At 40.7% G+C, this 15,714-nt stretch overlaps 1 protein-coding gene across 2 annotated transcripts in view; it reads left to right on the top strand.

Annotated features, from left to right (window-relative positions):
* The first annotated feature begins 1,642 nt into the window (after positions 1 to 1,642).
* Positions 1,643 to 15,714, top strand: part of fsip1 (fibrous sheath interacting protein 1) — a 32,103-nt gene continuing 18,031 nt past the window's right edge. Inside the window, exons 1-8 of one of the 2 annotated variants that reach the window (XM_053434923.1) lie at positions 1,643 to 1,887; positions 1,964 to 2,021; positions 2,535 to 2,695; positions 2,784 to 2,862; positions 2,957 to 3,052; positions 3,582 to 3,706; positions 3,945 to 4,064; positions 6,941 to 7,102. In XM_053434923.1, the coding sequence (XP_053290898.1) occupies positions 1,792 to 1,887; positions 1,964 to 2,021; positions 2,535 to 2,695; positions 2,784 to 2,862; positions 2,957 to 3,052; positions 3,582 to 3,706; positions 3,945 to 4,064; positions 6,941 to 7,102 (897 nt within the window). In that variant the 5' untranslated portion in view covers positions 1,643 to 1,791. Of the gene's footprint in view, positions 1,888 to 1,963; positions 2,022 to 2,534; positions 2,696 to 2,780; positions 2,863 to 2,956; positions 3,053 to 3,581; positions 3,707 to 3,944; positions 4,065 to 6,940; positions 7,103 to 15,714 lie in introns of both variants that reach the window. The other variant, XM_053434922.1, reaches the window with a different exon arrangement.

The raw sequence follows: 15,714 nt of genomic DNA, 5'->3' as shown, positions 1-15,714 counted from the left end.
GAAGAAAGTATTGAAATGTCCCGAGGGTCAGTGAACAGGTAGGGGTGGGGCACGTGACAGTCTAGGCCAATGGCTGTACGGTTTTGTGGGATGCCAGGCTCTCATTGGCTGATGAGTTGGCGTATCAAGGGTGAATGAGGAAGGGGAGTGAAGAACACAGTGGTGGATGACAGGAGTGTCGGGGTTCGTGTTTGCTGGACTTTAATAAAGTTACACATAAAGAGAGAAGTTTCCTTTCGTCTATACGCGAGGACGCTACAATATGAACGTGTTCACCGTTCAAATTTGTCATTGAGTTGCGTTGAGTTCATCGTTCTCCTAAAAGTGAACGTGTTCAATGAGTGCGTTCTTTTGCGTTCGTTCATGCACAACACTGGATGTCAATGGAACATGAGGATCAATGACTGAAACTGGAACCCTGCTTTCTTTTCAATGAGATACATAAAAAGACTCAAATTTGCCCTGACTTTACTAGTCAGTCTGAAATGATGAGGGCGAGAAGCTGTTATTAATGTATCATTAGCCAATTCATGTTCGTGCCTCGTGAACTAAGAGTCTTTAATATCAAAGTCACTCTAACCCAGTCCTTACTACAATACCTTTGCTATCTTTGACAGATGTGAAACACATTTTGAATGTCTATCCGTTATAAATAGTAAAACATCTTTTATTTTTCAAGTTGTACTTGGTTACCTCGGTGGAGAAGTAATTGAAATTACTGGTTAGCCAGGAAAGTATAAATAGCAGTTTGCTTCAGTATCAGTATATTTCACTTTATTTTAACAGTATAAGCCAGCATTTAGCAGTATCGCTAAATTAAATGAATTTATATAAATACTGAAGACATGAAAATAAAACTTGGTTAAAAAGAAGTAGGTCAGTAGCTGATTGTTGTGTACAGCGTTTTTCATATGTCTAGTAAATGCACTGATGCTTTACATCATAGAAGTTACTAACTCTTAAAATTATAATTATAGTAACAATTAGACTATTTTAAATGTTCTTATGGATGTTAGTGTATTTAACTAAGGATCCTTGGAGAATGCCTATGGGATCCCATCATAAGGAAAACATTTGGGCAAAGGTCTACTTATTATAGTATATTAAACTGAATATGGTGTCTATGCAATTAGAAAGTAACATTTTGTGAGTCTCTCTTTGCTGTGTTGTAACACAAAAACACAGAATACATTTATCCAGCCTATTGTGCCAGCGGGTGCCTGATCGCACCGCTACTAATACCTCTGTTCCTTTGTTTACTATTTCCATCTACTTTGGTACAAGAAATTGCTCCAAGAGCAGTGGCATCTCTGTGCATCATTGCTATATTGAAGATAAGGATAACAAAGTACATTTTTCCTTTGGTCTATCACAGTTTAGTCAGGCAAAGTATCACAGAGTCTTTGCTAACAAACTATCTAATTAACTTTCGTAAACCAATATATCTCATTGAATAAATCACAGACAGCTTTAGTTGCTCACAGACAGTGTGGCGGCAGTGACAACTGCCCCCAAACAGTGTGGCATCATAGGAAGCTGCCTCGAAACAGTGTGGCCTCAACGGCAGCTGCCTTCACATTTCAGTGGCAGTTTCCTGTTGACAGCGGAAGTGCATCATCGAGCCTACAACTGAGCCCGATTTCCCTCGGTAACTATAGCAACAGATATAGCTACAACATCCGGTTTACGTTCCTAGTTAATAAAAGCGGAAAACAGCGGAAAGTTTCTGAGGACAAATAGATCATATTTAGCAAACAGCTACTTCAAAGTTACAAATACCAAGTTGTCACGATGGAAACGATCAGAGGAAGTTTAGAGGACATTTCCCGACCTGCTTCGAGTGAACCAACGAGCAGCCGTGCGTCCAGAAGAGGTCCTGATGTTCAGGTATAGAAGTTCACACGTGACAGAACAAAACCAAATCGAATAACCTCCACTAACTTTGGAAAACAATTTCCTGTAGATCCAGATGAGCTCTGAGGAGACTGCAACCAGTTCCTCAGCCTGTGGTCCTGACCAAGGTAGGTGTGATGTACTGTGCTGGAAAGTGCTTTGATTGGTCAAGAGTAGAAGTGCGTTATATTAATGCCATGTATAGTGAATGTGCAGTGGAGTGGATGGTCCAGTTTTCAAACTGGAAAGGTACTCTACCTCCCCAAAGGTTCCTTATAAAATCAAATTTAATTCACTTGATTCTTATTTGGATCTGCACCAAATTCAAAATATACTGATTCAAATCAGCTCCTGAAAGTAACCCAATTTTTTTGTTTAAATCAAGATCCATGAATTATTCTGTAAAAAATCAACAAAACTGTTACTAAAAAACACCTTGTAAAGAAAGTGAAGAAGAAATCCACTTCCTGTGGAGGTGCAAGTTACAATTACCATGTAACTTGCATCTTTTCACCAAGCTACGTGGTTATCGTTCCAATAGTTTTTGCATTATCCTGCTAACAAACAGACAGAAAAAAACATCCCCTGAGGTAATAGTGAAGTGTCCCCACATTGTAATAGAGCTTTTGTGTTTCTTTTAGGTCAGTGTCACTATGACATCACGGATGGAGATCCAGAAGTACAGAGAGCTATGGAGGAAATGAGACGTCTTGATGAAATACTGTCTGTAAAGATCTGCAGAGAAAAAGAAGTCAAGCGTCAGAGGAAAGAGCATCAAGCCAAACTCTGGCAAGATCTCCAGGTAGATACAGTCTGTGTGCAGTGCTGTTTGGACAATAAAAAAAGGAGATCATTCTAATCACACTCACTTGTGTTTTTTTCTACAGCAGAATAAACTTCAAAGTCACTCTGAATGTGCTCATGAAGCTTTGAACACAAAGCTGTTTTTAGCCCTGGAAGAAGACATTGGTAAGCATAAACAACACACGAGCAACACTGTTCAAATGTGTTGTGCATACAGTCACTGTGACACATCTAAAAATATGTTTTTTTTGTGTTAAAGGGAAAGAGGAAGAAGAAGAAAAGGAGGACAACTATGTGCCTGTCTTTGAAACCCAGATTCCTGACAGTGACCGTGAGAGACAACGTTTGGAGCCGAGTGAGATATTGAAAGTTATACATGAGAGAACATGCAGCACACATATTTTTCTATGTCTCCCACAAGCAAAACCAATAAATGTTTCTCTGTTGCACTGCTTAGAATTTGCACTTGATGGCGCCATGAGCTCAGAGAACTTAAGGCTGTTGTTTCTTTCCCCCTTGCAGTCTGGTGCAGACAGTGGTGCTATAACTTAGATATTACAAAGCAGGTCTCCTGAAGTGAATGCATGACAATTTACCCCTAATGTGACACTTTGAACTGTTTCCTCATCAAATTGTAGTTGTTTAGTTTGAAACCTGCGAGGCATTCATTGTGTTTCTCTGTTCAGGCGTTTTTTATTTTATCATTGGGACATCTTAGTTCTAAGGAAGCACTGTCTTCCCACCCACTATGCAAATTATAGCATTTAATAAGTAATTTCTTTATTTCTGCAGAAAGCCTTTGATTTTCTTTGTATCCTCAGATTAAGCTGATGTTTATTAATAAAGCTCAATATTTACCTGGTGTAGTGTCCTTTATCCGACAGGTTATAAGAAGCCAGAGAACTTCACGGACTCATCGGAGATTGGGGAAGAGCAATGTGAAGACAGCCACTGTGGAGCTTCCAGAGGCAAGAAAAAACAGAGGGACTTTGTCAAGAGAAACATTGAGGTATGTCAAAGTTCATGCTGGGCCAAATGCAGTGCTGGGGCATATCACATGACTTAGAGCGAGTCCCTCGATCATTTTGTTTTTTCCAGGGAGGAAAATATTTGCCCGTGTAGTTCAAGAGAAAAGACACATATTACGCCTCTCAGGGCACCACTGAAAAGAATAGACATTCAAATACTTCAAACAATTATTCTCATGGTCTTTTTGTTCTTCTTCTCCAATGTATGTAATGCAATAGCTTGCAGTTGGTGATGGGGACCAAATGCTTTTGACCCAGGCTGAGAAACAGCGTCTGGCCGAGCTCCTCCAACAAATAGTCGAAGAGGAAGAGGACGTTGCCAGAGGCGCAGACAGCGAGGTAGGCTGACATGGAGCCCTAACAGACAACATGTGCTGTCGGATGAGACTGTTTTTCAAGTTCCTTAATACTTCCCCTCGTGTCTGGAGGTCTTACCAGTGGTGATCCCATCCCCTGCGACAGACATTTTTAACTTTTATTTACTACATTTGAAAGAAGTATTTCATTGAAATATTGTTGTTTAATCACAGCCTCTGCCTTCAACAATGGTTTCCTTTCTGACCTTATTTGTCGGCATGTGTGACATTATCTAACATTTGGCCCCTTTGATCAATGTTATTGAAGATTTTCAAATAGCTCAGCCACGCATTGGCCCAGAGAGCAGCACACGTAGCGTAACAATGGTCAGAGATCAATATTTTGATGACTGCTTGGCAGCTGAGACAGCCTCTGGGCAGACGATCACGACTCCTCAGTGCATTTCAGATTATGAACCAGATGTGAAGGAGCAATATGCAGCTCGTAAGGAATGCCCCATTTCAAGGATTCGTCTTTACAATCATGTTTTTCCAACAAATTCTTTGCGGTGCCTCTGTGAAATTCAGAAGCCGGGATCTCTCGTACAGCTCTACCATAAGCTGCAGCTGCTCTCGTGGTGAGCGTGTGCTGAGGAGAGGAGAACGAGGCCCTCTTTTTCCCCTCTTGATGGGTCTTCGTCCGAGACCCTGTGCCACCTGGAGCAGCAGACCGCTTTTCTGTTAACTCACCCACGCCACGCTAACTTCAAATGTTTTTATTCTCACTTTTAATTAGCTTTAATAGACCTTTGGCAGCTGCGAGGCCAGTTGGGAAGTGAGAGGGAACATACTAACCTTTCACATACGGTTCCATTTAGCTTGACCCTGACAGCTCTGCATCCGTGCGACGGCTCGCCAGGGATTTTTCTTTTATGTGTCGCTGCTCTTTTTATGATGTTTGCCTGGACTTTTTAGAACAACACTGGAGTAAACGTGGTGGCCGATACCAAACGGAGCGGAGCGCAGATGCTCGGGTTTTTTGTTTGTTTTATTGGCTGGAGAAAGATTTCCTGTTATTGTGAGGCGTGCTATTATGAATGGAGCGAGCACATTATTTATGTCACCGGGACTTTGGCCATCATGCGTCTTCAGTTCTGAGGACGTCGCCCATTTCGCGGCAGAATCCCTCAGGACACATCAACCACAACTCACTGTTTACCTCACACATGTGTTTTTTTAATGTTACCGACTTTTCCTCCACACAAGCTCTGCAGGTTTGTGTGGCTCTGGTAACCTGAGGCAGTAAATCAGCAGCAGTCAGTGGAACATTTTGGGGCTGCAGTGGTGGAACTCCAGCATTTATCTCTTACCTATGGGCTCAGGTTGAAATTATATATAAGGAAGAACATTTGTTCTCATTACTGGAATTCTGGAACAACCACAGAATCATTCTTTTGAAAATGAACTGACTGATCATTAAGAGAATCCAGATTTAGCAAAATGATGTTGCAACATCCTGACTTTGATTCCATCTGGGTCCTGTGCGCATGACATACACCATCTCTTTCTCTCTCCCCCTTGCTTCCTTCCCCATCTGATCACTATGGACTATCCAATAGGCTGAAAGAAAAAAGGGTTTAAGGAAAAGAAAACAGTAGTGATATTTATTACACGGGTAAAAAAAATGTGTATTTGCCCTTTTTTCCAGAGGTGTTGTAAAGAGTGATACCACTCTGTGTATTGTAAAGCTACAGACAGTTTGCTTCTTACTTTCAGCAAGAGAGCAAATAAATACATTTACAGATGGAATCGATTTCTTTCTTTTACGACTAAAATAAAACTTAACAGTGTTGTGTTCCTTGTTTATATAGAGTCATTCACTGAGAAAAAAACAACAATGTTTTTTTGTTACGGTGTTAGTGTTTTGTTTATACATTCAAATTTGAACTTTAATGTTCTCCAACAACATTGAAAACACATCAGATAAACAAAGAATCCCAATTAGCTGTAGCAGCCGTCTTAAATATCATCACAGTTTAAGCAGACAATTAATGACATAGCCCAACATAACTCAACATTGCTCTCATCTTGTTTAATTGAGTTATTGCCATGGGAAAAAAAAGTTTGGTTCGGTAGGTTCTAATCTCGCGGTGTCCGTACCTCCGATCTCCTTCCGATCAGAAGGAAGAGGCTGGAACTCCCCGGATGGGAAGTATCCCCGCAGACCTTGCCTGCTTGGTCAGTCCCCCTGGTCATGTGGTAGAGATCAGCAGATAATACAATAACACAGAATACTCTCTGGAATAGGAATAGTTAATTTTGTATCATATCAATGGGACAGAGTCCGAGTAGTGGAGTAGACTTTCTTAAGTGACAGAATGAGGTACTCAGCAAAGTCCAAGCAACAAATCTTTCTCATAAATATTTTTTGGGAGACATTTTTTACCTTTTGGCTTTGTTTGCTGCTCCACCTAATTAATAGAGCCTAATATTTGCTGTTGTCTTACGCCAAGTTTCTTCTACTCCCCCCTGACAGCGATCAAAGGTTACAGCTGCGTTCTTTGTGGAGTTGCGCTTTTGTTTTTCATCATAGCATTGCTACGAGATCGTATCTCACCACTGAGCCTGGATGAGCTCACCACCCACCCAGTGGTTCACATAGGATATGAATGAAACTCACTGGAACAGAGTCACAGTGAGAAAGGGGCGATGGACAAAGTGCTGGCATTTGACTATGTATTTGTTGTAGTGTGGCACCGTGTTCGCCTAACAGAAGTGAATTCCAAGGTCATTGTTATAAGATTACTGCTTAAGCAAAAAATTATAATGTTCATCACTCCCATATTTAGGCCTACCTTGAAATAAAGCAGGCTCATACTCAGTGGACTATGATTTAATTCAGTGATGCTTCTCTTCCAGGCGGACATGTGGGCGGTGTCAGTCCTGACAGGACAAGGTTACACCCCGGTGTCCTCTGACCTGGAGCAGCTGAGTGACATTGACTCCAAAATCCGCCTTTTCCTCCCTGTTGAAGAATTCGTCTCAGTGCAAAGTTCCTACACAAACATCAGCGTGGCCCAGGTATGTGTGATTCCAGTGTTTCCTTAGAGTGCCATCAGACACCATCCGTGGCCGCTCTGAGACGAGGTTATAAGTCTTATACAAGGTCAGCTCAGCAGGGCACCGATTACATTTTGTAAACTCTTTTGTTCCTGACCCTGGGGGAGTTACACCCTGATTCGTAAGTGGGGAAAAAATAGTCTTGCGTTCGCCACTGTAATTTGGAACCGAGGGTTGCCTCATTTTTCCATCCACTTAACCACGTCTCCATAGGAAGGTCATATTATAAAGCCTCTTGTGCATTATTTCCCACTATTAAACTTAGTGTAAAATATTTCCTAGACTGTTGTTTCATTATTAAAAAGATAATGTTATTTCCATATGAGCAGTGGTAACTTTTGATGCATTTATTTCTTCACAATATTTTGTTGTATGTTGGGTTAGTTCTGGGTTGGTTCATGTATGCTCCTTTTTTATGCTACTGTCAGCATTTGGACCTTGACAGAATCCTTTCAAATTTGGCACAAATGTTCACTTATCCCATGGATTAACTATTTAAATGTAGCTGGTCAAACGTCAAGTTCATGGTGGCTTTAAAGAAAAAATTTGGGCCACTCCAACATGACAACGCAAGTCTGCCTTCAGGGGATTCTTAAATTTTGACCAGTTGTAACTTGGACTCAAAGATGAACTTGTTAGATTTCAGTGGTCAAAGGTCAAGCTGACCTCATATGAGTCTGCAAAGGATTGAATGTAGACTGAATAGGGTTGCAAAATTTCGGGAATATTCAAAGTTGGAAACTTTCCATGGGAATTAACGGGAATATACGGGAATTAACGGGAATGAACAGGACATTTTGTGGATAATTTATACTAACTGTATTTACCTTGTCTTATACAGACATACATATAAACATTTGTTTTGTCATAGGCTGATTTGAGCCCTGAGGAAACTTTTGGCACTTGACTATATGCTTCTGGATATGTGTCATTCTTAACATAGGTCTTTGCACAGTATTTGCAAATGTACACAGCCTTTCCTTCTACATTGGCTGGGGTGAAATGTCTCCACACATGAGATAGTGCACGTGGAATTGTTCTGTAGAATAAGATGAGAGATTAGTAAAAAAAACACTAATGCAATGCCAGAGATATAAATAGTTGGCCAAACAATTGGAATTGTCTTTAAAAATATTTTACAATTGATGGATAAATGAATAGAAATAGGCTTACCTGACTAGTCCTGCACACTACAGCAGGGCTATTTAGGCCTGCTGTAGTGTGCAGGATGCTCGGAATTATCTGTGCATGTGATGGAGAAATGCACAGTGCAGGGTTGAAATTCAACGTGCAGCATGTGCTGCATTCCATACATCTTTAATATAGAGTTTTAAATGATGTTTTTATTGATCAGCGTTTAATTTGGTATATTTTTTTTTTTCAAAAATCCCGAGCTGAATATTCCCGAGCTGAAAATTTACGAGCTGAATATTCCCATGGAAAGTTTCCGGAAATTTACCGGAAAGTTTCCGCCCCTTTGCAACCCTAAGACTGAAACTGCCCTGGCTGGTGGAAGCATTCAACCAGAGGGTGGTACTTCTACAATGCTCACCTGAGTGCTCATTGTATGAGTGATCTGTACATATCTGCCACATCAGACAGTGGAGAACCAACTTCTCAGATATTTATAACTCAAGAATTTTCCAGGCCTTGGTCTTGGGCTCGTTCCTGATCCTAGAAGTGAGCTCAGGACCTTATCTGACTCTGTTTTAATGCCAGATGGCATGCTCATCATTTACGTAGCCTGTCAGCGGAAAATAATGTTCCTGTAGTAATAAAACCTTTAAAACTCTGTGTTGTGAACCCAAGATGCCATTTTCTACTATCAATTTGTAGACAAGGACAAAATGCAGTACAGGAACGCCGGTGCGGTAGATCTATGGCACAATGTCCAGAATAATTATGTTACTTGCTTAAATATTTCCCACTATAAACTTACCAAGTCAGTCATCGGCTGGTAGGGGAGAGCGGGGTAATGTGAGACATTTTTTACATTTGCTCCCCTCTAGGCGAGCTAAAATGATATATCAGTAAAATGTACACATTTCCCATTAATTCAGGATGTTTTCTAGCAATGGAAATGATCAGAATGTCTTCAGGACAAAGGGCAGTGAAAATATGATTGTTTTTAAAAAAGTGGTCTTGTGTCTCACTTTACCCCGTAGCCGGGGTAAAGTGAGACACTTACTTTTTCCACTTTAAAACTACCATAACAACACATGTTGTATTAGTTAAAATCCTGACAGCTAGATTGACAACCACACATTCCAAAACTAATATCGGACTAGTAACAGAATCATGGGGATTGGTCAATTAAGCACATTTATGATTATTATGATTCATGTGATCTCTTGCACACCCTAGCTTACCTGCACATTGTTTCTCTGTCCAATTGGCAGGGACAGGGATATTGTTTTTCTCTGCGTATTCAAATGCCAGTTCACGGCACTTAACTGGAGCAAGGCCATGGAACTGGTCAGCTAGTTGTTTCAAGTGTTTGGAAGCTCCTCCTCCATCTCATCTGTGAATATTCTCTTTGCCTCAGCTACTGCACCCCAGGCTACTGATTTTACTTCCACTTTCTCTTTTTTCTTTATGAATCTTTTGAGGGTTATCTTATCAATATTTCTATCCCTTCCAGCTTTTCTTAAGGACTTCTTTCCTTGCATGACCTCAGCGGCTGCACTCTCCATCTCTGCGAGGGGTGTTTGGCCCCAGGTTGTCTTCCTGGTATAGTTTCTTGGCATGACAGCTTTTCTACAATGTTTATGACATTAAAAATAAAACATATGTAATGTATGATTACACAAAAATATTTTTAAGACTAAACTTAATTTGTGCTTGATTACTCACTTTACTAAACAGCATTTGTCTCACTTTATCCCACAGCCAACATTTTAGAAAAAACAACATCTCTTAGCAATTCAGGCTAATCTTCAGCTAGCATCGATCACATGGTTTAATATGTTGGACGTTCACCAACATGCATGATATAAGTTTTTCTAACTTAATCAATTTGTTTTGACACAACAGTTGATTAAGTTCAAAGCAAGAAAATTTAATTTACACATTTTTCTGAAAAAAATACTTTCCACAGCACCAGTACCAACTTCTCCTTCATGGCAAGGGGGGAATGGGAGGGGCTTGAAAACATAATGATCAGATGACCACAAATGTGTTCTGTGCCTAGATACAGGGGGTGTCTCACATTACCCCGCTCTCCCCTATATAAAGAACACATTAAACCGCTTAACATTTGAACTTGAGCTATGGAAGTCATGTATGCTGTGCCCCTTTGTTGTCTGTTTAGATGATTGAAATTGTCAGTGGACGGCGGAGGTGGTAAAATGATGAGCACTGTCACCTACAGCAGGAAGGTCCCAAACCACTGTGGGGTTTGCATGGTCTCCTCATGTCGGTGTTGCTTTTCTCTGGGAACTCTCGCTTCCTCCCACAGCTATTTGAGACTCTATATTGCCTTTAGATGTGAACGTGAGTGTGAATGGTTATTTGTGAGCCCTGTTTGTTTGTCAACACTGATGACCTGTCCAGGATGTACCTCACCCCTCGCTTAATGTCTGCCCACGACTAATTTGCAGTAATCAATTACCAGATTATCAGTAATCAGCTTTCCATTGAACTCATATGTATCAGATAACAGTATTTGCCTGAATATATGTGCACAATGTTTTGCAGCACACAATTGGTAACTCTTTTAAAAATGTATCATTTTAGACATCAACAAATCATCATTAAAAAACAATAATGAAACGAAATAATTTAACTCCTCAAGCACATTTCTGTCTTCTTCTCTTGTGATAATACTCTGAATAACTTGGGGTTTTGGGCACCTGGTTGGATAAAAGAAGCAGTCTGCTTAACCCCGGGTTAGGTTCTGGGAAACTGTAATGCATCCTTCACTGTTTCACTGATTGACTATTTACTAATGCAGATAATTGGCAGAGTAACTGATACAGTAAATAATCATTAGTTGCAGCCTTAGCATCATGAAACACTGCAGTCGGACTCATGGGGCAGATTCATTGTGAAGATCAGAAATCAGTCTGTTGACTTGAGTGAATATGATTGACCTCTTCGCCTGACAAAGACAAACTACATCTCAAAAGCCCAGTTTTCACTACAATCGTTTCCACTGAGACTAGACTGAGCCCAGCCAGATGTGCACATGATCAATAGGGGAACTCTGGGGAGCGTTTAGATGAAGACATGACTCCGTGCTTCTTTAAATTCCCACATCTAAAATGTTCAAACTTGTTGTAATGGCTGAGGTGGTGCTGAAGTTCAACGTGTACACACACTGTCATTGTTTAAATAAGACAACACTCCCTTGTTGCAGGACTCTCTACTGTGGCCACTTGTACAGATTACGCTATTGCTGGACAGCTGGACTTGTGCAACCCACTTTCCCTCCCTTCCCACCCTTTAATCATCTTGTCTGGTTAAAAAAATATATTTTGAAGAAAGTAAAATCCCCCATCAGTCATCTGCTCTTCATTAGTGCTCGAATCGCTAACGCTGGCATTCCCGTTCAAATGATGTAAAATATGAATTTAACGATGACACAAAACTTTATCTCGCAAGTAACTGGTTGCAGATGATTCACATTCGCTGCTGTTATAACATACTGCTGCTAATATACTATTCTGCTGATAATGATGTAATGTAGTATGTTGCACAAAAAATGGAAATGTTGAGCAACATCGCACTTCTAGGCATTGAAAAGCAGTTGATTAACCTACTTAAATCCCACTGCACTGTTGTGGTATGCATTTATGAGGCACACAATAAATCTCTTTCGCGGCCAGTCACTCAATCCACGTAAGTGACCATAAATCCTGAAGGTGGTCGTAAAAGTAAATATGCTTTTGTCTCGTGGTTACGTTTCATCTCGGTAGTAGCTCACACTTGTCGTAGATCCTAACTCAAACCATTTGGGCAGCGGTTCCTGATCCTGCTAGTTTGCCTGCCTCATTCCAGCACTGTCTTTAATGTCTTATATTATAAAAGAGCTCCTCTTGTTTCTGTTTCAACACCACTGAATCTGTTTTTCCCTGCGATATTAAATCATGGCCTGCTGGATTTCCACGTATGCCATTGTCTTTTGCTCCTGGCTGTGTCGGATCGATCATCTGTCACGTCTTACACAGAAGAGGGAGTTATTCACCTCTCCCCAGTGAGCACTCGCTCATAAAGGATCAGTCAGGGCTTGAATCTGTGACTTCAGAACTTGGCGGCATCCAGCATCCTTAATAAGTCGTGATTGATATTCTGTGCCGAGAAGCAGCCTGTGCATTCCTGTGCAGTCACCTTAGTGGTACTAGAGTTCATCAATTGAGCCCGCGAGGGTGGATGCAGTCAGCAAGCTGGTACACTGCCACTGAGGAGAGTCAGCCTCCATCAGGAGCTAATTACAGAGTTGGTGGAGGTAAAGGAGTGCCAGCTCCAGAAAAAGAACGAGGCCTCCCCTTTCATTTGGAGACATTAATACATGTAGAATGGTTTAGCTACTGTATACGAAGCAAATCGTCAACCTATAGGAAGACGTTCTTTGTCCAAAAACTACTCGAAAGTGTGCTTGGGTTTTTTTGTGCGATGGAAAATGTCTTTAAAAGAGGTGTTTGTCTGTGAACTTGTATGTTTAGTGATGAAGTACATATCAGTGAGGTCAGCTGTTTCGTCATTAAGGTCAGTCTCATTATTTAAGGTGATGCAGTGACATGTGCATGCTTTACTGCCATGACTGATAATACATGTGCACATTATTTTAACCTTAACACACTACAGAGTCTGATCATGAACTATCATCATCCACTACTTCATATGTAGACATTCCTGTGATGTCTTTAAAAATGTTGTCATTGCAATGTTGGCACCCGTCCAAAATCGGCATGATGTCCCTCTAAAACTACAGTTTCTACCTTACCCCAGAAATGTGAATTCTTAGTAGTGCCAACAATCTGGTCTACGCTAAAATGCGCCATCAAGCAGCTGGTTACGGACATCTTTCAATGTCACAAAATGCTGTGAAGTCCCCAATAGAGTGTTATAATGTGATAAAGATGTGTATGTCTTAATCATGCGAATAAGGTTGTAATACTCCATGTCTTAATGACCTTATTTGGCTTACGGTATTCAGGAAATGCTGTTTAAGTGACAGTGTCTCATTCAGACTATTGTCTAACTCAGGTTAATATCAGAATTTTTAGGTTGTGGATGCACAGTATCACTCAGCACATGGCCAGACTGGGAGTCACAATAGAAGTCATGATGCAAAAATGCCCCGCCGGCTTTGAAGTGATGATAGGAAAAAGGTCAGGTAAACCCTTCTTTAATCATCTTGACTGAATGGGATCAAAATACAACTTTGAACCCTGCTGCAATTAGGCGACTTTAATATTGTGCTTATGAGACAGAAGCGCTGCCTGAGCATTCTTTATTCATCTCCTCTTCTCTCAGTCTTCAGCTGAAATAGGCTGCCTGTCATTAAAAACATCTGTTGGCACATACAGTATCAATGTACAGTGCACCCCTCCTACTGTAACACTGTGTGGTAATGCATGCACCACCCACAGTTTGGAGCCAGCGGAGGGGACTCTGTCATGAGAACTAGCTAGTGTTGGTGTTTGGTGACATGGGTGTGTGTGTGTGCCTGTGTGTGTGTGTCACAGATCAGGATTACATATGCCATTCACTCAAATGTGGCTTCTTTTTGAAAGAGTGGTTACAATGAACATTAATGGATGATATTATGGTTTTAAGAAACTGTCCTGCTGCGCTCGACTGCATCAGACGCCTCCGTTAACGACGAGCGTGTCAGCTCTTTGTGTTTGTGCGTTTGCATAGTAACTCCAGCTGTGTTTGTGTTGTGCATTGGATCGGCTATATTTTGATGTAAGACGATGAGGTCACTTAGTCACACTGTGCGGTTGCTGATGAGCACCCATGATTTTAACAAGAGCAAACATTAAGTCAGAGAGCAGAGCTTTGGGCAGAGAACGCCCTTTTGACCAACACGACGTGGTCAGCCGGCAGTTAGTAAATTTATCTTATTTAGTCCGGTCATGTAATTAAACATGTGTGGAAACGCTTTGGTCATGTTATATTCATCTTAAATGTAGGTTTGTTCTTTATTTTAATCACTGGCTCTATTAGAATACATGACATATTCCAACTGTGCAGACAAGTGATGCAGATATACGTGTAGTATACATATAGACGTGGTATATTGTGTATTAAATGTGTACTCTATGCGCCCTGTCCTCAAAACAAAAACTCAACTATCAAGTAAACAAAGAAGATGTACGTAGTGTATTTTTTGGTAGAACAATGTGTCTCTTTTCAATAAAGACGACAGCAGGAAAATAAAAGACACTATGTCCTCTCTGCTAACACAGAAAGTGTCTTTGTTATTGGATTTCCATATCCCTACTGAAATGTTGACAATATGCTCATACACAACATAAGGGGATGCGACTATATTTTATATAACAGTGGCTAAAGTTTAGCATATTCAGTTAAAACCACTGGATATCTTGGCTGTCTGATATAAATTGGCTGAGATGACCCTTTTCCTCTATTAATGGCTATTCACTATAATGTTTCTGATTAAACTGTTAAATATCAAGCCAGAGTTGGGCAGCTTAGGCTCAGGAGGAATATAGCGGGTTGTCCAGTAACCAAAAGTTTGGGGTTAGGGTTAGCTCCTCCATCCATTTTGCGTGCCTATGTGTCCTTGGGCAAAACAATGAACCCCAAATTGACGACTGTTTTTGCAGTGTGGGAGGGATGTTTGATATAAAAGGTGCTGGAAATAGCTGTACTGTATGAGTATGTGTGAAAATGTGGGAAATAGCTGTACTGCAAAGTGCACTGAGAGGTCATCAAGACTAGAGAAGTGTCAAGTATAAATAAATGTATACCGACCATTTTTAATTACATTCCTTTGCCACAAGGGTTTGATAAAGACTTCTTAGGAATGATTGCCACATTAAACAATATATGTATCAGCAGATATAAAGGTATCGGAATTTGCTTTAATAATAACGGCATCTGCCTCTCAAGATTCATATCAGTCGGGTTCTACTATCTAACGCCTATAACACTGGTGCAGCTTGCAAGTGACTGGGTGTCTTTTTGTAGTGTAATAGCATGGGTAAGCTAATTACTTTCAAATGTTCTGATTTTATTTTAAAGTGCTATGGGAATTGTTAATATCATCTTTGCAGCCTCAGTGGTTTTTATATTCTTCTGATGGCCGGACAGCTGAATGGTGAGAAGTGAGATGTCAGGGTTGCTATGTGGCACACTTGGGCTTTTTCACAAGATTAACTTGGCTGGAGCGAAGAGACACCACACCCACAACCTTCCCCACCCTGTAATTCCCATGAGACCCAGTTTATTGTCTTCTTATAAATGCCTCACCCACTGGCGTTATCCACAGCAGCAGTTGTGTTAAGAGTTTCAAGAGGTTTTTTCTTTGTCTTGGTTAAGATCTAAGTGTTCCACTCATTATTACGTTCCACAGTGGATAATTTAGTCACAAAGTCATCTGT

The sequence above is a fragment of the Pleuronectes platessa genome, chromosome 11, assembly GCF_947347685.1.
Source record: "Pleuronectes platessa chromosome 11, fPlePla1.1, whole genome shotgun sequence".
NCBI lineage: Eukaryota > Metazoa > Chordata > Actinopteri > Pleuronectiformes > Pleuronectidae > Pleuronectes > Pleuronectes platessa.
The sequence above is the reverse complement of the archived record's forward strand: the minus strand, read 5'-3'. Positions and strand labels throughout refer to the sequence as shown.